Source organism: Pseudorasbora parva, chromosome 11 (assembly GCF_024679245.1).
Source record: "Pseudorasbora parva isolate DD20220531a chromosome 11, ASM2467924v1, whole genome shotgun sequence".
Lineage (NCBI taxonomy): Eukaryota > Metazoa > Chordata > Actinopteri > Cypriniformes > Gobionidae > Pseudorasbora > Pseudorasbora parva.
Window position 1 is genome coordinate 4,164,607 of NC_090182.1, and position 25,267 is coordinate 4,189,873.

General features: G+C 40.9%; 1 protein-coding gene across 2 annotated transcripts in view; it reads right to left on the reverse strand.

The window, feature by feature from the left end:
- Positions 1-2,411: 2,411 nt before the first annotated feature.
- nlgn3a (neuroligin 3a) overlaps positions 2,412-25,267 on the reverse strand; it is a 282,714-nt gene continuing 259,858 nt past the window's right edge. For both annotated transcript variants that reach the window (XM_067456837.1, XM_067456836.1), the window contains one exon: positions 2,412-4,887. In XM_067456837.1, coding sequence (XP_067312938.1) covers positions 4,035-4,887 — 853 coding nt within the window. In that variant the 3' untranslated portion in view covers positions 2,412-4,034. The remainder of the gene's footprint in view (positions 4,888-25,267) is intronic.

Below are 25,267 nucleotides of genomic sequence, written 5' to 3' on the forward strand. Positions count from 1 at the left end.
TAATATCAGATCACACATCGTTAAAACAATCACGATATTATCATTGACGATATCTATCGCACACCACTAATTGTAGTCCTAAAAAACTCCCAGAATCCCTCATTCAAAGACCCCATGATATCAAAATCTTTATTTTTTTGCAGCTGCATTTGATGTGTGGTAATTCATACTTGATGATAACTTGTAAATGTGCTTCATTGCCTGGATTGATGCTTTGCAGTGCCAGATTTGGTTTCGCAGGTGTGTAATTATAAACATAATTTGCCGTGCTTTACACCATTCTCTGCAAACAGGTTTAATCATCATGTAATGTTGGATCTTTGACTCATTTATGCATGTTTTTTTGCATAAAAGTGACTGTTTAGAATTCAATCTCCCTGATCATGTGACATCATACATCATGTTGACTAAATGGAATGTTCATGGGGCCTTTTGGAATGGGGATTTAGAATTTTGCCCTGAATTTCACACATAAAGGCCCTTTCACACTGGACGCGATTTTGACGTGCGAATAATTCGCGCGATGTTTTTTTTTTTCCGATTCAGCTGTTTGTGTAATGAGCGCTTCCACACCGAACGCGAATGTGCTGAGGCGAAAAAACGACATTTATTTTTTTCGTTTCGATGTCGATTTTTTTTTACTCTAGCGCCGACAAAAACGGCTTCAACCAATCACATAAAAGGAAACAAAGGTGACGAAATGTCCAGTTGATTTCACGAGCTATTCAATCAACTTTAACCTTTGCCAGGCACGGCATTTCTCATGAGATTACAACTGTAAGCTGTACAGCTGCAGCTGTGTTTGCCCACTGTATGATACAGACAGCAATAACTTAACTTATAAGTTAGTATAATAACTTATAAGTTATTACATTTATAAATTGTTGATTTTTTTTCTAAACATTGTGTTTGCGATTATGGAAAGTGAACGTGTAGCCATCAGTAGGCTACGTCTGTGGCACTGAAATGTTCACATTGAGACTCGACTGGAAACATCTGCTCGGATCGATTGATTCCCTGAAGTGCGCGGTTTGTCTCGTCTGATGCGCTGCCGTCTCTGGAGGAGATCCTCAAATTGTCCCTCAGACTTTAGAAAGTAAGTGCAGAACCCATGATAAAGTTTTAGCTCCTGTTCAAGATTAGCATCTCTGAGACTGGCTGCACCCAAAACCTTCCTCTCGGTCCTTTAAATAAAATGAAAAGCTCGTCTTCACTGAATGATGAAGTGCCGTGTTTTCTCAGCTGTCGCTGCGAATGTTTTAGAATGTTGGCGCTCTAAAACGTCGCAAATTCGTGTCGCGGCTGATGTGAATGGTTTTGACGCGAAATATTTGCATGCGAAATATTCGCTTATTCGTTACACTTTTCCGTTACGCGCCCGGTCTGAAAGGACCATAAATCTTATGCCTGGTTCAGACTACAAGATATTTTTGTCTGTTACGATAGTTACTGTGTCAGATTACACGATTTTTACTCCTAAAATCTTGTCGTGTCTGAACTAGAAACATGTCAGACTACACGTTGCTACTCGACCAATCATCGCTTGTTGTCAAGATGTGCGTGATGTCATCGACTTTCAGAAACAAGAGCGTAAACAAACGATGTCTGAAGCAGCGTGATTTGGCTGTTTTATGTTTAGAAAAGCGCAAAAATAGAAAGAAAACCCAACGAAGAACATGTTCCTGGCTTGCTAGAAGAGGACATAATGGGCTGTCAATCCTCCAAAGAGAACTTGAGGTAAAATATTGTTCTTTTTATATTAAATATTTAGTTATTAGCAGTAGTAAAAACTTGCCACCACAACGTATTTGTAAAACATATTTTAAGCTTACATTCCAGTAACGTTACTCGCCGGGTTCCTGAAGGGCTTCCGCTATTGTTTGCCAGCATTTTTCTTATTCGGTTGTTGTAGTCCATCGATGACACATCGTACAGGCAGGAGTACTGTTGCCACAGCTCCACAAACCTTTCCTCCATTTTATAATTCCACCTAAAGTTAGCCGCTCCGTCATCTCTTGTGCGTTTCGCCGTGTTTGAAAGCTGTGCACGAAAACTGTCTTTGATCCGGTTGGTCAGGGTCACATGTGACAGAACCTGTCGTGAAGCACCGCAAAAAAAATTAAACATGTTAATTGTCATGACGTCGTAAACTATCGCAGACGCGCATTCGGTTGTCGTATACTATGGCACACTATACGAGATGAAATGAACGATTCTTGCGTCCCGACGTCCATTACCGTTTACGAATCCCTACGACACCTTACGCCAAACAGATCGTGCCAAATTCAGGCTAATATCGTGTAGTCTGAACCAGGCATTAGCAACATTAAATCAGGTAGGAAATTGAACACATATAACTGTGATGGAGTTGTCCAAAAATAAAAATTGCATAAAAAAATAACATTTTCGTCTCCAGTTTTATGGTTTAATTTGGCACATGGCACAATCAGCATGTATACATCTGGTATACATAAATAAATATTAAATATATTTATACATAAATATACATATAGAGCTATTAAAAAGACACTTGTTGTGGCCTCAGATTATGGTGTCGAGGATAAAACTAGCACAGACACTAACTGCTCTGCCCTCTGAATATGGGTACTTTCAGCCTAATAATTGATAATAATGGTCATTTACACTTTCAGGTCAATGGGAGCAAAATCTTCATAAAAGCCCTATACATATATGTATGTATGCCCATATTTATATATATATTTAAAGAAAGACAGTTCTACACTGTGGTTATTCAGTGTAAAGAGGCCACCGTCTCCAGTCAAGAGGAACGCTTACAAAGTCAATGGAATCATGTCAGTTAGTTCAGTTCAATCTTAAGCTATTGTTTTCTCTTGCATGTAAAATAATAGATTTATTTTGTAATTTTTAAGCAAAATTAGACATATGTAACTTTTTTAAAATAACAAAAAGTTCTATTTCGCAAAGACAGACGACAATAGACGCAGTTGAAAGACTACTTGTGGTGAACAAAATCAACGCAGTGGTAAAGAAGCCCCCCCACCACCCCCCATCACACAAATATTTAACAAAAAACATGGCAAAAAGGCAATCACACACACACACACACACACACACACACACACACACACACACACACACACACACACACACACACACACACACACACACACACACACACATTCCCGTTCGTACCCATAATCACTCACACATGCACACCAATCAAACAGTGAGCGTTGTGTGTAAGTGTGCATTTCATGGGAATTTGACGCAGGAGCTGATAGATAAATTTGTTGTAAAAGATGCACTTCATTAAACAAAAACAATTACAGTAACTTTCGAAGTCTTTATCTCCAGTGTTGTCGCATGGAAACGTTCCAAAACAAAAGATTTTCAGTGGAACCAAGAAAAAAAAAGAAGAAAAAAGGTAAAACCACGTGACGTTATGCAACTGGAAAATGAGTTGCAGTTACCATTTCAATCCACCGGTTTCCATATTAGTCATCTGTCTCATGCTTCCTGAAATCCAACCACTCAAGTCAGATCACTATGTCCCACACAAACTCATCTCAGGGAAAGATCGTCAAACTAAGAGAAAAAACAGCTCTTTATAAGGCATTGAAAAGAAAAGCAAAGCAAACAATATTATGCAGATGTCACCTTAGAGGCCACTGTTTTGAAACGTGTTTCCCACAAAAGACTGCGATGGGAAATAAAATGCACTTTCCTTTGTTGTTGTTTTTGTTATTTATTGAAGAAGAAAAGCGATCGCCCCACTCGCCCGATTCTGTTTAGAAAGGCGTTTTTCTTTTTTCTTTTAAAACGATGATTAGAAAAAATACTGCTTGAAACGCTCGTCCCTTTTCGAAGGAAAGAGAGCAGTTCTGTTTTGGCAGGTTTGCACAACTTGACATCTGGAAAGAACTTGTCACTGCTTTTTGCAAAAGTCTATTCAAATCGTTTTGTTTCCGTCATCATCCTGAACCCACATCTCTTGCTTTCATTAAAACCAATGACTTTCCCCCCATCCCTCCCTTTGCTGGATCTCCATAAAGCTATACACGCGTGGTGGAGTGGGAATGTGGCAGGCCGGTGGAGTTGAAGCCGGCTGTGAAGGTGTTGTATGGATGTAGGTTCGGCATTCCCACTAGCGAGTTAGGGATCATGGTTATGGTGTTTGGCGTCATAAGTGGGATATCGTCAGGCGAGCGCCGCAGAGTCAGCGTGTAGTCGGGGAGTGAAGCGAGCCGCAGCGGGTCGCCAGGAGGCCCAGCGTCGCACTCGTGGTGTGTCTGGTTCATCTGCAAGGACATGATCTCCTCTTCAGGGGCGTGGCGGTTGACGTCATTGGTGGTGGTGGCTCGAGGCGGGCTGGGTTGCGGGTGCTGTTCTTGCCGGGGCTTATCCTTGCGGTAGTACAGGGCAGCAAACGCCAGAACATTGAGGAACAATAGCGAAGCTCCTACCGCGATGGTTACGCTCAGCTCGGTGGAGTAATCCCGTGGGTTCTCCACCACCAGAGGGCCTGGTTCCTCTTCTCCGTTCCATTGTTCCTTCCCACTCTCGCTGTTGTACGCCGGAGACATTGGAGGCCGTTTGGTGTTGAACGGCCAGGCTTTGCCATTGGGACGTTTGGTGGACAGGGAGTTCTGAGTCGTCTCGGGCGGCGGCACTTTGGTGGTGGTGGAGGTGTAGTGGAACATATCATGTAGGTTGTACAGATGAGGGACCAGGTGCTTCCAGAATGCCACTTTTGTGGCACGGTAGTGATCACGGACTCGTGGCTTCAGGCCAATGTGCAGATACAGCTGGTCTTGCGGGTTGTATTTGGACCAGGCAACCTCTTCAAAACGATTGGCCTTAGTATGGATAAACTTGGTATCCTGAGGCACTGGTTTGTTGGGATCTCTGGAAAACAAAAAAAAGATTCATTATTAAACAACGCTGAGAAGGTTTTAAGGTTGCTAGAGTTTAAGGAATAGACCCGTAACCCTGTATGATTTGTTTTGCAGAATATTTATCCTGCTCCTTTTCAGTGAATGCGTACAGGTAGCATTAATGTACAACATGTTCTGAAGCTCTCCAATATAATTTCTCTTTTCAAGTAGAAAAGCTTCAGAGATTATAGAGCCCTAATTATATAGACCACATTTATGTTGCTTTTTGTCCTCTTTCCCCATTAAAAGCCCTCATCAATATATGCTTTTACTGTAAAAACATATTGACGAGCAGTGTTTGGAGGTAACGCATTAGTAACTTGAGTTCTGAATCAGATCACTTATTTATAAGTAACTAGTAAAGTAACACATTACTTTTACATTTACAACAAAATATCTGTATCATATTATGCAAGTTACTTGGTTTTTCCATTTATTGATGGACAACTCTCCGGTCTCCAAGTTGAGAGAAATCATGGGTGAGAATAAATGTGAGCATTTACTCATCTAACTTGCAAAAAACACTGATTCAGTTAAAGATTAAAGATTCAGTATTACTCAAAATTTGTAAAACAGTGAAATACAATTTCAGAACATTAAACAAACCTGCAATAATGAAATATATTAACCAATGTCTTTGTTGCTGACCTTCGATGATTCACTTTTTTTAACTGTGCCCTCTACTGGAGGGGTACAGTTTAATGGGATAATTTGGATTCATTTTGCAGGCTTACTCATTTCACTTTTACTATGAAAGGGCCTTTACATTTGCCAAAAATACGACTTTTTTGTTGTTAAAAAAACAAGCACGCCCAGCCCAGGTGAGAAAAATTTATGCATTATTTTCTATAAAAAGTAACCAAGTAATGCAATTAGTTACTTTTGCAGGGAGTAACGCAATGTTGTAATGCATTACTTTTAAGAGTAACTTTCCCTAACACTGAATACGTTTACATGGACAACAATACTCTGATATTAATCTGATTAAGACAATACTCTGATTAAGAGGATACCATGTAGACAGCGTTTTCTAATTACCTTAATCTGATTAAAGTCATAATCTAACTAAACATAAATCGGATTAATGGGTCCTGCACACTGTGCGATTTTTCAAAATCCTTTGCGAATGTCCCTTGTCAGACTGTACGAACATGATCGCCATGTCACACTGTAAGATCTCAGTTGACAGTAATGTCAGACTGCACGATAGTGAAGGCGCGCTAAAAACGGACGCGCGCAAGAAAACTCACCCGGAGTTTTATATCATCAATGAATGACGCGTTCAGTGACAGTGAGCTGCATTACATGCGGGACTGAAATGACGGCTACAAAGAAATCTCTAGCTCTCGTTTTGGTCATAGTTTGTCTTGAAAAACGGAGATATTGGGGGGATACAGGATTGTGTGCCAAATCTTCTGACACTGCCAGAATTTCGTCTGAGGTAAAATTTGATCGCAGCGCTCATTAATCAGCTGCCGGTGAACATGTCAAACTAACGACCAAAGACGTCAGATTTTAGCCTAGGATCTGAGGAATCTTTTAGGATTTGCTAAATTTGTCCCAGACGGCCAAATCGTGGCCAAAATCGCACAGTGTGCACCCGGCTTAAGGCATGTGGAGTTTGCCTATTTTAGTCGCATTATCGGAGAGCATTACAGACATGTACACACCTTGATCGTTGATACGGTTGTGTGTCGCAAAAAACAAGAAGTCACACAGGGGTGTGTTTCCATACAACGTCGTAACTCGCTGCTTAAACACCATAATGCGATGCTTTTCGACCAGCGTGGCTCAACCTACTTATCGTTATTGGTAAAATCCACTATTGGTTGACCTATCTTCACAATTATAATCTCCAACATGCATTTACAAGAGCACCACGATGCAAGCGTGTTGTTGACACAAGAGCGGACAGTGTTAATTGGTTATGTTTTTTGTAATCAATAAGTTTTTGGCTGAACTAACCTTTTAAACACAGTCCATAATACTCTAAAGCAGGGGTGTCCAATCCTGTTCACGGAGGGCCACTATCCTGCAGGTTTTTAGCTTTAATCCTAATTAAACACACCTGAAGCACCTAATCAAGGTTTTCAGAATCACTAGAAGCTTTCAGGAAAAATCGGCAGGATTTTGGCACTCCAGGAGCATTGGGAATGCAATTTAGAAAAAAGTTGTGTTGGATATAGGCATCTTAATATCATCATCATAGTTTCTAATCTTCAACACTAAGGAAAATCAGTATGCTTCATTCTTGTCGATCCTTGCCTTTCTTTTCTTTTCAGCGAAACACCTTCATTCTTGGTCAGTCAAGGCATGCATAAAGACACAAACAGCTTGCGCCCTTTCTCGGATCATCCCCTGGAGTTCACTCCAATCAACAAAGCAATTTACATTCATAGTCATTCCTCATCATCACTGCACTCATGTCGGTCTTGTTTCACCTTCTTGTTGTATAAAGATACCAGGCACTTCTTTCAAATCATCATTTTCTATTTCTCCCTCATGCGACATTACGTTACAGCTCATATCTCTAAGCACCCCTGCCTGCTGGGCTTCATGCATACTCGGCTCAATCTGTATAAAAAAAGAGATGGGCCAGAGGCTTTTAAAGTGAAACAAATGAATAAATCAACAGCTGAGATGTGCTTCAGGATGCAACTTGTTTTTGATAAAACAACAGCAGTGCATCCATTCCGTTAATTGCTTTGGGAAAGCAGTGCAGATTGCATTAACAGCGAGTGCGCTGATAGAAAGTGGACCATATTAATCTAAACGTTAAAGGGGGGATGCTGGCAAAGGCCCTTGTGTCTGTATGTGTTGTTTTACCCTTTAGCCTCCAGGGGTCACTGCTTCTCCAACTGACATCACAAGCTCAATAAGGCAATGCAAGGGGCATCCAGCCTCCGTGGCACTATTGATTTATCATCTGTTTTAACATATGGCATATGAATAATCACACATCTACTTATGATGTAGTTCCACTAGTGACGATCCTGAGTTTTTAAAAAAGTGGTAAAACATACTCTATGATATAGCCTAAGTGCAGTATTTAGTTGCCAAAACAAACAATTGTATCAGAAATACACAGTTACTTTTGAACGGCCATTGATAGAGATGTATGCCTTTTGCTGTCTTAGTTCAACAACAGGGGTTAACAGGGTCATGCTAACCAGCCAAACCCGACCCCTCATCCGTGATAAAATACCGCAAGATGAGATTGTAACAATTTTGCAGACTTGATCTAATAAAGAGTCAAGCTATGAAGGAAACAGTGCCGGATATCAATGGTGTGCCCTCGAGTAAGTCCTTCAATTCCAAGTTGTCGGGATGGTCCCTGTCACTTATGTTCTGTAATTCACAGTGCATGGAAAGTGACTACAAGTCAAGAAATATGTTATTTATTATTGCGCTGTCTGCCAGTGGTTATGAACCATTTTAAGCCAAGTACTACCTTTGCTCTATCTGTGGAAGAGACTGATCAGAAAATACAAACTATAAAACATTCAGAAGGGATTGTATTGCAAATCATTAAAAAAATTTGATTGTAAAACTTCCCCCGTCTCGTCTGTCTAGAACTGCTCTGATGATATGGTTACACTATCAACATCCCGTCTGAATCTTGCGTTTGCCCTCATGAACTCAAGCATTTTTATGCTGCTCCAGTTTTGTAGTTGATTGCCTTTCTTGTGCAGTATTAAACTGTGGTGTGCACACCAATCGGCACGCCGAATTGCATTGCAGAAGAGTCTTAGATGCACAAAGCTATTTTAAAATGTAAAGGTACATGTATTCGTCCCCACCCATCATGGTTTGGTGCATACAGTCAGACGATGAATACAGTCAGTCACAAGCGATCCACACTCCAATCCAGAAGGAGGCATATAATGCAATGCAGTTTGCATGAAAAAAAAAATAAAACGAAGAAGAGGTTATCTACGCACTAATCCAAAACAGGAGTTCAGATGCACGCAAGAGATTGCTCTATGTTTCGATTAAACCAGTTTGTCTTCTTTATTTTACAAAAGCACAATGTTTGGTTTTTATTGTGAGTGTACACCAATAATAATAGACTCCTTTACAGTCTCCAATTATGTCTTACTCTTATATGTATGAGCATAAATTATAGAGTATTATAAGTTGTTCTCGCTGTTATAATGAGGCTAAATTATTTGCCATTGTGGCGATTTGTGTCGTGGAATTCTCTCTACAGTCCAATGATGAAATATGCATGTATATGCTCACTGTCTCCTCATGAGATCGTGTTGAAAGTGAAGTAGGCTCTTTTTCTCCTCCTCACTCTTCTTTCCGCGATTTCTTGAAAAAGCGTAATATTGAACTTTGTGCATCCTCCATTGTCACTGCATGCTAATGAACTCTCACGCAAAGAAAATGTAAGCTTCACATAACTATTGATCAATTGAACCAATTGCTTTGCAAAATGATTCACCGTTTCAAAGCGCCACACGCAGACTATTGGTCAGAACAGAGTAAACGCAACCAAAACAAGCCAAACATGCAAAAAAAAAAACTTTTACAGACACATCACTAATGCTTTATTAAAAGTAAAATATATCAAATGCATCTAATAAGATTAAATATCAAGTGTCTGTAATATCTGGCTCAGCTAAACAGACTAATACGAGACTATCAACTACTATTATTCCTTTAAATCATACTAATGTCTCATTAAAACATCTATACGTGTATAAAACCCATAGACACTTTTTCGGTCCCAGTGACTCCACATGATTTATGGGTTCAGAGAGATAATTGCAACCCAGGGGTGAACCACTGATATTTTGAAACATTTCGAATCAGTTTTGACGTAGAAGCCTCGTTTACTGAAATCACGTGACTTTGGCAGTTTGATACGTGCTCCGAAACACTGATTTGACACCAAAGATTCATAAAGGTTTCGAAGCTTCATGAAGCAGTGATTCGAAAATGCCCATCACTTCGCACAACGCGTTAATCTAACCAATGTGTTCGAAAACAGCCATTTTCTCCACATAACTCCTCTCGGTACGATGTGTTTCTGCAGCGGCTCCCCATTAGGGCACGGTTCCCCAGTGTTATCCAATAGTCACTGAGCGGGTCATGTAGAATAGCAGTGATGGACTTCTCTGTGTGAGCCCCGTCCCATCAGGTAAGAGAGCTCAGGAGGCTCTGGAAGAGGGCACAGGCCATGAAGCTTTGGTAGGGATTCCTATTCGTCTGTACTCCGATGTGGCGTCGAGAGTGACCGACTGAATGGGAATATCTCGTTTACGTATGTAACCCTCGTTCCCTGAAGGAGGGAACGGAGACGCCACGTCCCAGCCCATGTCCTCTGTACCCTGCTGGGGTGCCAATTCACCTACTCGGCTCCTCAGCAAAAGACTAATCTGATGCAAGCACCTGTGCCTCATTTATACCCGCGTGGCGAGGCATTTAATAAAAAATTAGTAATAAAGTTAGTAAAAAAACTCAGCTGTTCATGATTTGCTCATGTTAGTTCACAGTGAATTAACTAATGTTAACAAGATTTTGATAATGTTTTAGTAAATGTTGAAATTATTATTAACAAAGATAAACAAATGCTTTAAAGGCACAGTTCATTATTAGTTCATGTTAACTAATGAACCTAATTGTAAAAGTGTTACCAATATCTTTAATACGCTGGTTGAAACTTGTTGCGGATGCATTCCCGTAACACTGAAACATGGCAGCTAAGCCCGAATAATTCACGTTTTATTGCAATACAGTTATAATGTTAAATATACATTTAAGTGATCATGAAATGCATTTAGCATTTTCTGAATTTTCAGGCAGACACTGGCTGCGTCCAAAAACCTAGACATAGGCTTGCCTCGCTGCCTTAGCAGACAATGACTTGTAAGGCAGTGTTTGTGTATGAAAGGCATATATAAACAGTCCCAGTTGTTATTAATGTTGTGCGTTGTTTTTTGGCTGCCACCCTTCTGGATGAAGCAACTATTTATTCCGCCAATATAACTTCTTTGATATCGAACAAAATTTTAGTTCTGTGTTTCTCAGACGACTCTCCTTACAGATAACTGCACAATATATTCTGGGCATTTTGAAAGTTTGTTGTGAACCTTCTGGGATTGTTTCGTTGATCTCGCTCTGCTAGTTGTGGCTGTTCTGCTCATTGAATGAAACAAGTCGCGCAGCTGTGATCGGACACACAAATGGCGGCACAGTATAATGATGTCACATGGTCCACATGAATTGTAAATGTACGTATCGGTGTCGTGTTGGGAAAGTCTATGTTGTGACACCTGTGCAAAAGAGCATACACATCTGAGAGGACAGAAACGTCGAGCTTTAAAAAAACACCACACACTTTCATATTTGAAGTAAATGGAGATAGGTTGAATGTCAGCTCAGCAGCCGATAAATAACCGGTTTTATTAGGCTGGTAATGATCCCCAATGAATATTGGCAGCCGGAGCATGATGACTTTGTAGCTGAATATCAGTAATTAAGTTTCAAAGAAGCAGGCAGCAGAGGTAAGGTCATATTGATCTGCCACGGTGCAACATGCCAGAGAGCAGGACATCAATGAAGCCGCAGTCGCGCAGCACATATGAATTCCTGCGGCGTGGCGTGCGAGTCGCACTCGGCGTACCTGGGGCATTCTCGGTTAATAGGCATCTCAATATCACCACACATTCTCATAATTGTCAATCATCCCGCTCGCATGACGCAGCATATTTGTGCAGAGGCTGGGTTTGCAATGCCGCTGACTGCTGATCGGAGGTCAGTTGTGATGTTTTGTATGTTTACGGAGGCTATTGATCTGCAGCAATGGCATATGTTGTGTGGGTGTTTCACACGTAAGGAGATATAGTGTGTTGATGAAGGTGACATGAATAACTAGTGATGACGGCCTTTAGTGCTAGCAGACAGCACTAGTGCTAGTGCTCACACTTAAAGTGATCATGAAATGCATTTAGCATTTTCTGAATTTTCAGGCAGACACTGGCTGCGTCCAAAAACCTAGACATAGGCTTGCCTCGCTACCCTAACAGACAATGACTTGTAAGGCAGCGTTTGTGTATGAAAGGCACCTCATGACAGACTTGTTGGCAGTGTAACAGTTTAATGATTTACAGCAAAATAGAGAGAACTTTGGTGAGAACTAAACAAATGGGAAGTGAAGCTAACATTAGATTCGGACGTGCCTTGATGCCTTCCTACCTTCAAAATGTGTCCTCCGAAGGCAACATAATCCAGGCTTTGGACGCAGCCACCATTAATTGCCAGCAGAGGTGGACAGTAACTGAGTACATTTACTCGAAGTATGGAAGAATGGAAGTAATGACTGATCTTTCCTTATGTCCTACCTATACATCTGAAACGGATTATTTAAAGGGGTGATGAATTGAGAAATCAACTTTCCCTTGATATAAAAATGTCATTGTAATATAAGAATATCCTAAAAGTTTCAGAGCTGAAAACTTCCTTATTAGTCAAAGAAAAGCTTTTATAGACACCAGGCTCAGCAAATGGTCCTGTGCTTCATTCTTACGTCACTGCGCTTCTACAGCGTGTCTAATCCAGTAGCCCCGCCCACCGACCCGTCTAATCCAGTGGCCCCGCCCACCGACCCGGCTTATCCAGTGGCCACGCCCACCGGCCGTCTAATCCAGTGGCCCCGCCCACCGACCCGTCTAATCCAGTGGCCCCGCCCACCGACCCGTCTAATCCAGTGGCCCCGTCCACCGACCGTCTAATCCAGTGGCCCCGCCCACCGACCCGTCTAATCCAGTGGCCCCGTCCACCGACCGTCTAATCCAGTGGCCCCGCCCACCGACCCGTCTAATCCAGTGGCCCCGCCCACCGACCCGTCTAATCCAGTAGCCCCGTCCACCGACCGTCTAATCCAGTGGCCCCGCCCACCGACCCGTCTAATCCAGTGGCCCCGCCCACCGACCCGTCTAATCCAGTGGCCCCGCCCACTGACTCATGGAGCTGATCGGCTTGTGCTAGCTGGTCAACAACAATAAACATGCCAAGGAAGGTAGCAAGATATTGTGCTATTACTGGTTGTGGAAGAACACAGTCGCTGCATAAGCGTCCTTCGGATCCTAATATTAGGAATGTGTGATACTTCATTTATTTTTAATGAAGCTGCAGCTCACGTGGGGAAGACATGTTCACTTCGTTTGTAAAGAAATCTCTGGTCGATGCTGGATTTGGATCCAACAGGAATGGTGCAATGTTATTACACCATTCCTGTAGCACCATTCCTGTTATTGCACCATATAGGAATGGTATGTGAGTAAAACGTGTTTTTATATGTAATAGTACTGCAATGTTATAGATCGTTTTGCTCATGTGTACGTGTCTAACAGAGCAAACCTTTAGTACGCTGGACTTAAAATCTTATTTCTAATCCCAGAAAAATGGATCCATTGACATTTTAGGAAATTGCCTTTTCACCGTAATTTTTTTGCTTTGTCATATCAGGTTCACAGAGCATTTTTGGCATAATTTGATCAGACACGGATGGGCCATCGCTCGCAAAGCCCGGCAGGCCGATGAATCGCATTATATTCCGTTCTTGTTCTGCTATTCTCTCTCTCTCTCTCTCTCTCTCTCTCTCTCTCTCTCTCTCTCTCTCTCTCTCTCTCTCTCTCTCTCTCTCTCTCTCTCTCTCTCTCTCTCTCGTTGTCATCTGAAGGGTGGTGCGCGCCGAATGTGTATGTGCGCACCGAATGTGTGTGTGCGCACGGTTCGCACTTATATTCCTGCTTCGCAGGCTTCCTGCTTCGCTACTGTTCGGACGCTCTTGCTTACTGCTCCGCGCTTTGCTCTATCGCTTCTATATTTTATCTCATAACTTCAACTTCAGCAAATCAACACAGTGCTCAAACAACAAAGCTTAACTTTTCTGATAAAAACTTGAAACTCTGGAGACTGGATTACTACAAAAAAGCGAACACTTCATTCGACCAGCCTCTCCCTTCCATCAGCTTACATTCCGGAAGGGAAAACACAGCTGCCTACTATCGAAAGGATAAGAAAATGCCTCTTTTAGTTCAAGAATCTACTTGCTGCACAAACTGCCACAGACTTTCACAACGGATTGCAGTTCTTGAAACAAAGTTATTTGCGCAACTACCAAACCGGACGAATCACACAGCAGAGCTTCATCACGAACGTCCTCTGCACACAGCTGGTGAGTCCCATAAATTTAGTGCTACTCAACAGATAGAGAAACAAGTAACTGATCAACACATTAATCGATGGCACAAACAGGGGGCAAGACCCAAACACACTCGAGACGTCAGATTGTCACGAGCTTCATATATTGCTGCAGTAGCATGCTCTACCCCAGACACAAGGATTGCAAACAGTAGTTTCCGACCACCATCGATACATCTTGAAAACAGATTTGAAGTATTAATGAATGAGGATGATGAATCCCCAAACGTGATGAATGTGATCGAACACGGATTGCATCAGCCCACAGCTAACACTAATGCTAACAGGCGCTCAAGGTCGAGCAGACAGCGGCCCTCAGCTCAGAGCACAGCCGAGCCAAGGACTCTGATAGTGGGTGATTCCACAGTCAGAAACATTAGCATCAGAGATACAACTACATGCTGCCTTCCACAAGCAACCATTTCTGATGTAAACAGGGAAATTCAGAACATCCTGATAAAACACAAGACAGCAAATCGACTTATCATTCATGTAGGAAAGAACGATATTCAGAGAGAGCAGTCAGAACTCATTAAAAGGGATTTCAATGAACTTTTTGAAACACTTAGCAAACTGAAAGTTCAGCCGTTCATCAGTGGACCACTGCCAGCAAGAGGAACAAATAGATTCTCACGGTTGCTTGGGCTTAATACATGGCTGCAAAAAACCTGCATGATGAAGGGAGTGAATTTCATCGACAACTTTAATCTCTTCTGGAGCCAGAGACAATTGTTTACATCAAATGGCCACCACCCAAACAAACTTGGTGCAAGAGTGTTAAAGGACAATATTTATTTTTCCCTTCATCATCCTTCAGCTGTGTGTTCTAACCAACTCAACCGGATACAGAGTATGGACGACCACAGGACTTCTTTTCAGCAGCTGAATGGACATGTGGCTGACACATCCCACATGGACAATGATAAGACCACGCCCCCACAACAACAATTGCTCACGGACACACTCCCAGCTGAGCCCTGCCCACAGAGCTCACCACAGACTGACTGTGAAGGATTAGATCTGCTCCAAGATTCAGCACCCAAGGATGATTTTCTGGAAAATGGACAGGGAAGCCAGGACAACATATTTCAGCTTCCGATAACACCAGAGAAACAGCCCCTCTCACCGGACATGTCATTCCTCTCTCCAGCATCCCCGCATCTGAGCTTCTCAGAGAAAATGGAGGACTTGGTTCATGCTGGAATCAGACTATCACACTCGATCGCTATGAGCCCCCAAATATCGACCAAAAATCGTGGAGCCCCACAAACACCAAAGCCTGTGGGCCCAGCTCGTCCTCGCCCTCCTCCTGTGAGATTTCTTCGGTCACAACGTCAGGGCCCACACCCGCCTCCATCTGTTGTAGGTGAACCAAAAACAACTGATTCCAGCTCTCAGTGATGTGTTTTGGGTCCCCGCTATGATAACAGTAACTTTATCAAATGTTTACAAAACAAGGGGGAACCAAGTGTGCCTGCCTCTTTCTCTATCTCTGTTCTGTTACGTGAAAGAAAGTCTAAGGCCTTGTCAGGCTGTTTAACAAACCAATATAATCTGCTGCCTGTTACCTGCCAAAATAGGATTAATGTGGAGAAAAAAATTATTACTGTTAAGTTAGCGCTTTTAAACATCCGTTCACTTAAGAACAAATCATTTCTAGTCAATGACTTAATAACCACTAACAACCTAGACTTTCTGCTTCTAAATGAAACGTGGCTAGAAGAAAACTGTAGTGCAACAGTCCTAAATGAAGCAGCCCCTCCTAACTTTACTTTTATGAGTGTTTGCAGATCTGTTAGGAGAGGTGGGGGTGTTGCTGCTCTTTTTAAAGATTTCTATCAATGTAAGCAAGTATCATTTGGTGAGTATTTGTCTCTAGAATATCTGGGTATTGTGTTAAAAGGTTCTCCACGCATCCTGCTTATCATTATTTATAGGCCTCCGAAATACTCTGCAGGCTTCACTGAGGACTTTACAGAACTGTTATCAATAATTTCCTCAGAGTTTGACTGTTTTGCTATTGCTGGGGATTTTAACATTCACATAGACAATATTGAATCCAGTAAAACAAAAGAGCTCATGACTGTTCTTAACACTTTTGATTTGACACAGCATGTAAATGGACCCACACACAATCGTGGACACACTCTAGATTTACTTATCAGTAAGGGTCTAAACATTTCATCAATTGTTATTAAGGATGTGGCACTGTCTGATCATTTCTGTATTTTCTTTGATATATCAATCTCTCCTGCCATTGAAGCTAGATCTGTCTCTGTCAAAAAAAGATGCTTAAATGAGAACACTAATGTGCTGTTTATGAAGGCTTTATCTCTAACACCAAGCATATCTGCAGACTCTGTTGATTTTCTCCTTGACTCCTTTAACTCAAAAGTTAAGAGTGTAATTGATGATATTGCTCCTCTAAAAGTCAGGAAAAAGAGTACCAAACAAAAAGCACCTTGGAGAAACTCAACAGCAGTTCAAATAATGAAAAGACAATGCAGAAAATCTGAACGCATGTGGCGGAAGACAAAACTTGTAGTCCATTATAACATCTATAAAGACACCCTTCATGCTTTCAATGTTGAACTAGGCAAAGCTAGACAGACCTTCTTCTCAAATATTATAAACAGAAACATAAACAACACGCGCACTCTTTTTGCTACTGTCGAGAGACTAACAAACCCCCCGAGTCAGACTCCTAGTGAAATGCTCTCAGACAGTAAATGCAGTGAGTTTGCTTCCTACTTCTCAGAGAAAATCAATAATATCAGAAAGGCGATCAGCACATCCTCTAGTTGCTCTGGGGTCAGTCAGATCATACCAAACCCTCGGAAAATTACCATGTCAGATTTCGATGCTATTGACTGCAAAATTTTAGAAGACACAGTACAGCATCTTAAAACATCAACCTGTGCCCTAGACACACTCCCCACTTCTTTCTTCAAAAGTGTGTTTAACTGTTTAGAAGCAGATCTCCTAGAAGTGGTAAACTCCTCACTCCTCTATGGGACTTTTCCAACCGCCCTTAAAACTGCAATAGTTAAGCCTCTTCTGAAAAAGAGAAATCTGGATAACTCCATACTGAGCAACTACAGACCAATCTCAAATCTCCCCTTCATAGGCAAAATCATTGAAAAAGTTGTTTTCAATCAGTTGAACAAATTCTTACACTCAAATGGATACTTTGACAATTTTCAATCTGGTTTCCGTCCACATCACAGTACAGAGACAGCGCTCATAAAGATTATAAATGATATTCGCTTAAACACTGATACAGGCAAAACATCAATTCTGGTACAACTGGATCTCAGTGCCGCATTCGATACTGTTGACCACAACATACTTCTAGACAGGCTGGAAAACTGGGTTGGGCTTTCTGGAATGGTCCTCAAATGGTTCAGATCATACTTAGAAGGGAGAGGTTATTATGTGAGTATAGGAGACCAAAAGTCTGAGTGGACGTCCATGACATGCGGAGTCCCACAAGGGTCAATTCTAGCACCTCTCCTGTTTAACCTGTATATGCTGCCACTGAGCCAAATAATGAAAAAGAACAATATTGCTTACCACAGCTATGCTGATGACACCCAGCTCTACTTAGCACTGTCACCTAATGACTACAGCCCCATTGACTCCCTGTGCAAATGCATTGATGAAGTTAACAACTGGATGTGCCAAAACTATCTTCAGTTAAACAAAGACAAAACCGAAATCACTACATTTGGAAACAAAGATGAAATTCTCAAGGTGAACGCATATCTTGAGGCTAAAGGCCTGATAACAAAAAATCAAGTCAGGAATCTTGGAGTGATTTTACAGTCCGACCTGAGTTTCAGTAGTCATGTCAAAGCAATAACTAAATCAGCATACTATCATCTGAAAAATATTGCAAGGATTAGATGTTTTGTCTCCAGGCAAGACTTAGAGAAACTCGTTCATGCTTTCATCACCAGTAGGGTGGACTATTGTAACGGCCTTCTCACTGGCCTTCCTAAAAAGACCATTAGACAGCTGCAGCTCATACAGAACGCTGCTGCCAGGATTGTGAGCAGAACCAGAAAATATGACCATATCACACCAGTCCTCAGGTCTTTACACTGGCTTCCAGTTACATTTAGGATCGATTTTAAAGTACTATTACTTGTTTATAAATCACTCAATGAGCTAGGACCCCAATACATCGCAGATATGCTGATTAAATACAAACCCAACAGATCACTCAGATCAGCAGGATCAAGTCAGTTAGAAATACCAAGAGTTCACTCAAAGCAAGGAGAGTCTGCTTTTAGCTATTATGCCAGCCGTAGTTGGAACCAGCTTCCTGAACAGATCAGATGTGCTCCAACAGTAGCCACATTCAAATCCAGACTCAAAACACATCTGTTTAGCTGTGCATTTACTGAATGAGCACTGTGCCACTGTACGTCCGACTGATTGCACCCTATCTTATCTCTTTATTCTTTTTATAATTGTTTTAGTTTACCTTTGTTCTTATCTTTGGTTATTGTTTATTTTATATGTTCTTTTGAGTTGAATATGACGAGTGAAAACTGGGTTTGATGGAAATAGTAAGTTTGACAATAAGGTTTGAGTATGTGTAAATCTGTGGAGGGTATGATGAGTGAGTAAGGGTTTTAACAAGAAGGTTCCTGAGTAAAAATCAGGGAATAGTGATTAAAATGGATGTTATGAACGTGTTTGAGAAAGAAATGAATGAGGTGTTCTAATTAAGATGGTACATGTATGTAGGCTGTAAACTGAAGAATGTTTATTTTTATATCAGATCATTATTGTGGATCTGACCATTTTATTATTATTATTATTATTATTATTATTTTTTTATTATTATTATTATTTTAATTACTATATCTTTACGACTGTTTTAACTATGCTTGTTTTTAATTCTTTATTCGTCCATATGGTATTCTTTTTTTTCTCATGTATTTGTTACCACTATTTTAATTAATTTCTATGTAAAGCACTTTGAATTGCCATTGGGTATGAAATGTGCTATACAAATAAACTTGCCTTGCCTTGCCTTGCCTTATATCATCCGATCTTGCGGGCTATGTGTAATATAAAAATAATAGTCTAATCAATTGCGGGTCGATGAGAAATAAATCATTTGATAATTGTTTGATAAAGACGTTTACGAGCCCTGTGGTCGAGAGACTCATTCTGGTTGCCGCTTCTCCCTCAGTCTCTCCTCTCCCTGAAATGACAGCGGAGCTTAAGCTCATTAAATATGCAAATCTTCTCCAATCCTAGCCGTGGGCGTTTACTTCCAAGTCTCCAGTGTCACGCCCATCAAACCCAGCGTTCAGGAGAGAGCCTCAAAACCAGCGCAGGGAATAGCCTATTACTGATTAGTTATGATGATTTTTTATGTAAAAACCACACAAACATCATTAGTTGACCTCAGACAACAGTATAAATAAATAAAAAAAGCCAGTTCATGACACCTTTAAAAATAAAACAAATGGTGAGAGCTTGATCCTATCCCGTTGTTGGATGGAGGCAGATGTGAATGCGAGCTTCCTGATGATAAGAGAGAAAGCGGTATGTTTTTCCTGATAGCCAATCACATTATAGCCTTGACATCATTGAATCAGAGTTGTACAACAGTCAATCATGCTTGTGAATATTAGAGAAAGGAATGAGAAGTGCCATACACTGAATCTACCTCCTCATAAAACTGGATTTTTGTGTTGTTGAAAATATATAGAACAGATAAATCCAACATGAACGATTAGTGAAAAACCTGTGATTATCTGTTTTCTCACAGAAGCAGTTAATTCAGTGTACTGAGCCTCTTCTCCATTGACATCCATTAAAGCGGCCTCTCGTCTCCTCGCCGGTGAACTGCAGCGTTATGCTTTTCTTTGTTAACCTTGAAGGCTTCCTGAGGGAAGGGACTCTGTTATAAGGCAGTGTGAGTCTTTCAGTGTTTGTGAAGTCTCGGTTATCCTGCAGTTATGGCTGTTTATGCTTAGTATATGTTTTGGCTATGTTACGACCTCATGCATGTTTTGACTGTCAGTTTGGATTTGGTCGGACTGGTGTTGTTTTAGTTGAATTAAGAAACTACTTTTTATTAGGGATGCACGATATATCAGCCACCATATCGGAATTGGCCAATACATGTGACCTGTGTTGGCAAAACGAGTGGGAATGCACATAGGATAATTACGAGCTACAGGCAAAACAAATGAAACATTTTTAGATTTTGAGGTTTTCATAAAAATTAGTTGATTAAGCCTTCGTTTAGCGATCCCAACTAAACATCTAAAATTATCTTTATTTGCATGTTTTCGGAGAGCAGTACTTTTCCTTTGTCCATGAAAACGATCTTGCATGCGCACAAACACGCCTCTCAGACAGCGAATGATCCCGATATACACACATACACAGAATTACAGTATTTCAAAATATTGTTGAGTATTCACGCAAACATCATCTGTTATGTCTTAAGTGAACGTTTGGTTAATTGTTGGGGAAAAGCATCTGATGTGTAACATTATATCAGATCCATGCTGTTCATTAGGTCTTAATATATAATATATATCTGTCAGTTTCATTAATGTTAATCAAACAATTTTGGTACCTTCGGAAAAAGTTGATAATATATACACTGAACAAAATTATAAACGCAACACTTTTGTTTTTGCCCCCATTTTTTCATGAGCTGAACTCAAAGATCTAAGAATTTTTCTACGTACACAAAAGGCCTGTTTCTCTGAAAATATTGTTCACAAATCTGTCTAAATGTGTGTTAGTGAGCACTTCTCCTTTGCCGAGATAATCCACCCACCTCACAGGTGTGGCATATCAAAATGCTGATTAGACAGCACGAATATTGCATGATAGATGATTATTTGGTGTTATTACTAGAGATTTTAAGGTTGCTGGCGATTTTGTTTTGGAACCTCAAGTTTCTGGAGTTTTTGTGCGATTCAATCAATGCCTTCGATATATTCAAATCATAAATCATTTTGAAGGTTGTTTTTTTTATAGAGAATGTGCACACATATGAGGTCACATATGTTCATTTGTAAAGTTATCATTATCAGAACAATAAGAACATTTGGCTGATATATCAAATAATATATTTCCTTCAGCTGAGGCACTTCAGATGTGCACTGCTCATCATGATGGTTTTGAATGGCTTCAAATATGTTTGGAGTCACTTCAAAAAAGGCACAATGAGTGGGAATGCGCACTGGATAATTATGAGCTACAGGCAAAATATGATTGAAATCACTTCAAAAGTGAGTTCAGTGCAACTTATGCAGCACAAGTCTGTCATATATCCAACATAAAATTATAACGAGAACATAATAAATGTGTGTTTGGGACATGACTTTAATGGTGAGACATTTGTATTTATAATCAGGCTCTCAAAAACGATATAAATTTTTGGATTCAGATTTATCTTCCAATATATCGATTATCAGCCTTCAAATATAAAGAATTATTAATATTAATATTAATATCGGTTCATCCCTAGTTTTTACAGATAGTTAAAGAATCTCTTATATAATACGTATATTATTATTTAAATAATACTTTTTTTTAAACACTCGCAGGGAAAGAGTTAAACATTTGACTTTTTTATGGTTTGTAAATCTAAATAAAAATCATGACATGATATAATACAATTAACATTTATTTTAATTCAGTAAGAAATTATTTCAAGTAAATAAGTACAAATTTCATCTTAGTTAACTAAAATAAGCCTGAATTCTGACCATGGCCTGTTGTTTGACTTGTTTAGATACTGGTCTGGATACTTTGTATATTTTTAATAATCTTCTTCTTAAGGATTATAAAACACCACACCATAAAAAAATGCTCAAAAAGGGTCAAATATGGACAAACTTTTTACTCTTTAAAATTTTTTAATTACATTTTTGTCCATATTTGACCCAGACATGGATTAAAACAACCCAGCATTTTTTAGAGTGCAGTCTTGGGTCTTTGTTACAGTAGATAACCATGTTGATATCAAGAATGTATAATAAATGTTTTCATTCCTCAGTGAACGAGCTGGTGTCCGATCTTTCCACTAACCCACAGTCTGGGTGGAGTGTGTGCAGATGGAGGGAGTGAATTAGCTGACTGCGTTCTGTCAGGTCGCCCACTCAAATCGGCTCCTAAACCACTCAAACGCTTCTCCGGTTCAGGCCACTTGGGCTTGCCCAGTGAAGCAGTACTTCAGCCTCGATCAGAGCCACTCAGTCAGATCTCAGGCCCTGAGGGGAAACGACTCGATGACCATTGAGGTTCTGAAACTAGACTGGACTTCCTAAACACCATCCCAACACCAAAGGGAGAGGACAGTCTGAAGATATTTCCGTCACAGAATCTGACCTTAGCAGAGCAATAGTAGCAAATTAAGTCAGGAAAAAAATTCCACAGCTAATGGTCATTTAATTAGTGTTTAATTAGTGGTGCTTGCTAAGGCTCATTGTTCATACTTCTAAACTCTGCAGTGTTAAACTTTAGTGCTTACGTTGTACCATTTCCCCTATATATAAGCAAATTAATTCAACCTTAAATCATGTTTTCTTTTTTGAGGAAAGATGAGCTAGTATTCAGGCTTACCATTTTTACTTGACAAACAAAACATTTGGACAAAAAGACTTAAAGTCCCACTGAAGTGCCTCGAAACACAGCATTCTTCAATGTGTTGATGTGATTTCCACTGAAGCAGGAAGACAGGGCGAGGCATAGAACAGCTCCTCACGTTTTAAAACAGCCAATAGCGTTGTGTTAATTTCAAAGCTCACAGCCATTGAGCTCTCTAACGTTTCTCCCTCTAATAATCTCCTTATCGCTTTAAAATATAATTCTGTGCAGAATTCAAATGGAGCCGATACAGTTTATGGTCTGAGGTGACTCGATCACATGATCCTCTGTGTGCTATCGTGTCTCCGGTCCAGAGCTGCAGCGGTTCACTCATACGTGAAACCAGACTTCATTCACCCGAATGGAAAGCATATTTACACTGATAGTTCCCTATCCCCTATATAGTGCACTGTCTGATCGTTCCCTATCCCCTATATAGTGCACTGTCTGATCGTTCCCTATCCCCTGTAAAGTGCACTGTCTGATCGTTCCCTATCCCCTATATAGTGCACTGTGTGACCGTTCCCTATCCCCTATATAGTGCACTGTGTGACCGTTCCCTATCCCCTATATATCGCACTGTCTGATCGTTCCCTATCCCCTATATAGTGAACTGTCTGATCGTTTCCTATCCCCTATATAGTGCACTGTCTGATCGTTCCCTATCCCCTATATAGTGCACTGCCTGATCGTTTCCTATCCCCTATATAGTGCACTGTCTGATCGTTCCCTATCCCCTATACAGTGCACTGTCTGATCGTTCCCTATCCCCTATATAGTGCACTGTCTGATCGTTCCCTATCCCCTGTAAAGTGCACTGTCTGATCGTTTCCTATCCCCTATATAGTGCACTGTCTGATCGATCCCTATCCCCTATATCGTGCACTGTCTGATCGTTCCCTATCCCCTATATAGTGCACTGTCTGATCGTTCCCTATCCCCTATATAGTGCACTGTCTGATCGTTCCCTATCCCCTGTAAAGTGCACTGTCTGATCGTTCCCTATACCCTATACAGTGCACAGTCTGATCGTTCCCTATCCCCTATATAGTGCACTGTCTGATTGTTCCCTATCCCCTTTATAGAGCCCTGTCTGATGGTTCCCTATCCCCTATATAGTGCACTGTCTGATCGTTCCCTATCCCCTATATAGTGCACTGTCTGATCGTTCCCTATCCCCTATATAGTGCACTGTCTGATGGTTCCCTATCCCCTATATAGTGCACTGTCTGATGGTTCCCTATCCCCTATATAGTGCACTGTCTGATCGTTCCCTATCCCCTATATAGTGCACTGTCTGATGGTTCCCTATCCCCTGTAAAGTGCACTGTCTGATGGTTCCCTATCCCCTATATAGAGCACTGTCTGATCATTCCCTATCCCCTATATAGTGCACTGTCTGATGGTTCCCTATCCCCTATATAGTGCACTGTCTGATGGTTCCCTATCCCCTATATAGTGCACTGTCTGATGGTTCCCTATCCCCTATATAGTGCACTGTCTGATCGTTCCCTATCCCCTATATAGTGCACTGTCTGATGGTTCCCTATCCCCTATATAGAGCACTGTCTGATCATTCCCTATCCCCTATATAGTGCACTGTCTGATCGTTCCCTATCCCCTATATAGTGCACTGTCTGATCGTTCCCTATCCCCTATATAGTGCACTGTCTGATGGTTCCCTATCCCCTATATAGTGCACTGTCTGATCGTTCCCTATCCCCTATATAGTGCACTGTCTGATGGTTCCCTATCCCCTATATAGTGCACTGTCTGATCGTTCCCTATCCCCTATATAGTGCACTCTCTGATGGTTCCCTATCCCCTATATAGTGCACTGTCTGATCGTTCCCTATCCCCTATATAGTGCACTGTCTGATCGTTCCCTATCCCCTATATAGTGCACTGTCTGATGGTTCCCTATCCCCTATATAGTGCACTGTCTGATCGTTCCCTATCCCCTATATAGAGCACTGTCTGATCGTTCCCTATCCCCTATATAGTGCACTGTCTGATCGTTCCCTATCCCCTATATAGAGCACTGTCTGATCGTTCCCTATCCCCTATATAGTGCACTACGACATGGTGAAAACGAGTCCGAGTTAATTCCAGGGGGATTTTCATCAGTCTAATTGGCAGCGCTTGGATTATTCTAGGTGGAATTTGATTGGACATAAAATCTGATGAGAAGCTGAAGTGAAGAGTGATGTCATCAGAATCACTGATCATATTGGCGGAAGTGAGAGACATTTTGAATGATTATATCTTTTAAAATGTGAATGTTGTCATTGTTTTGGAGCAGCATAGATTACAGTAAGAGTAACATATTTTGACTAAAAGCTGAAATTGTTGATTTCATGGGAACTTTAAGACTTGCATGCATATGCAGTCTATCTAGAGCCCAGAATACCATAGAGACTAGAGATATAGCAGGATCGCTTGACTTGAGCCAGTAAACCTCTACATAGCAATATGCAAAAAAATAATAAAAACACCTCACCGTT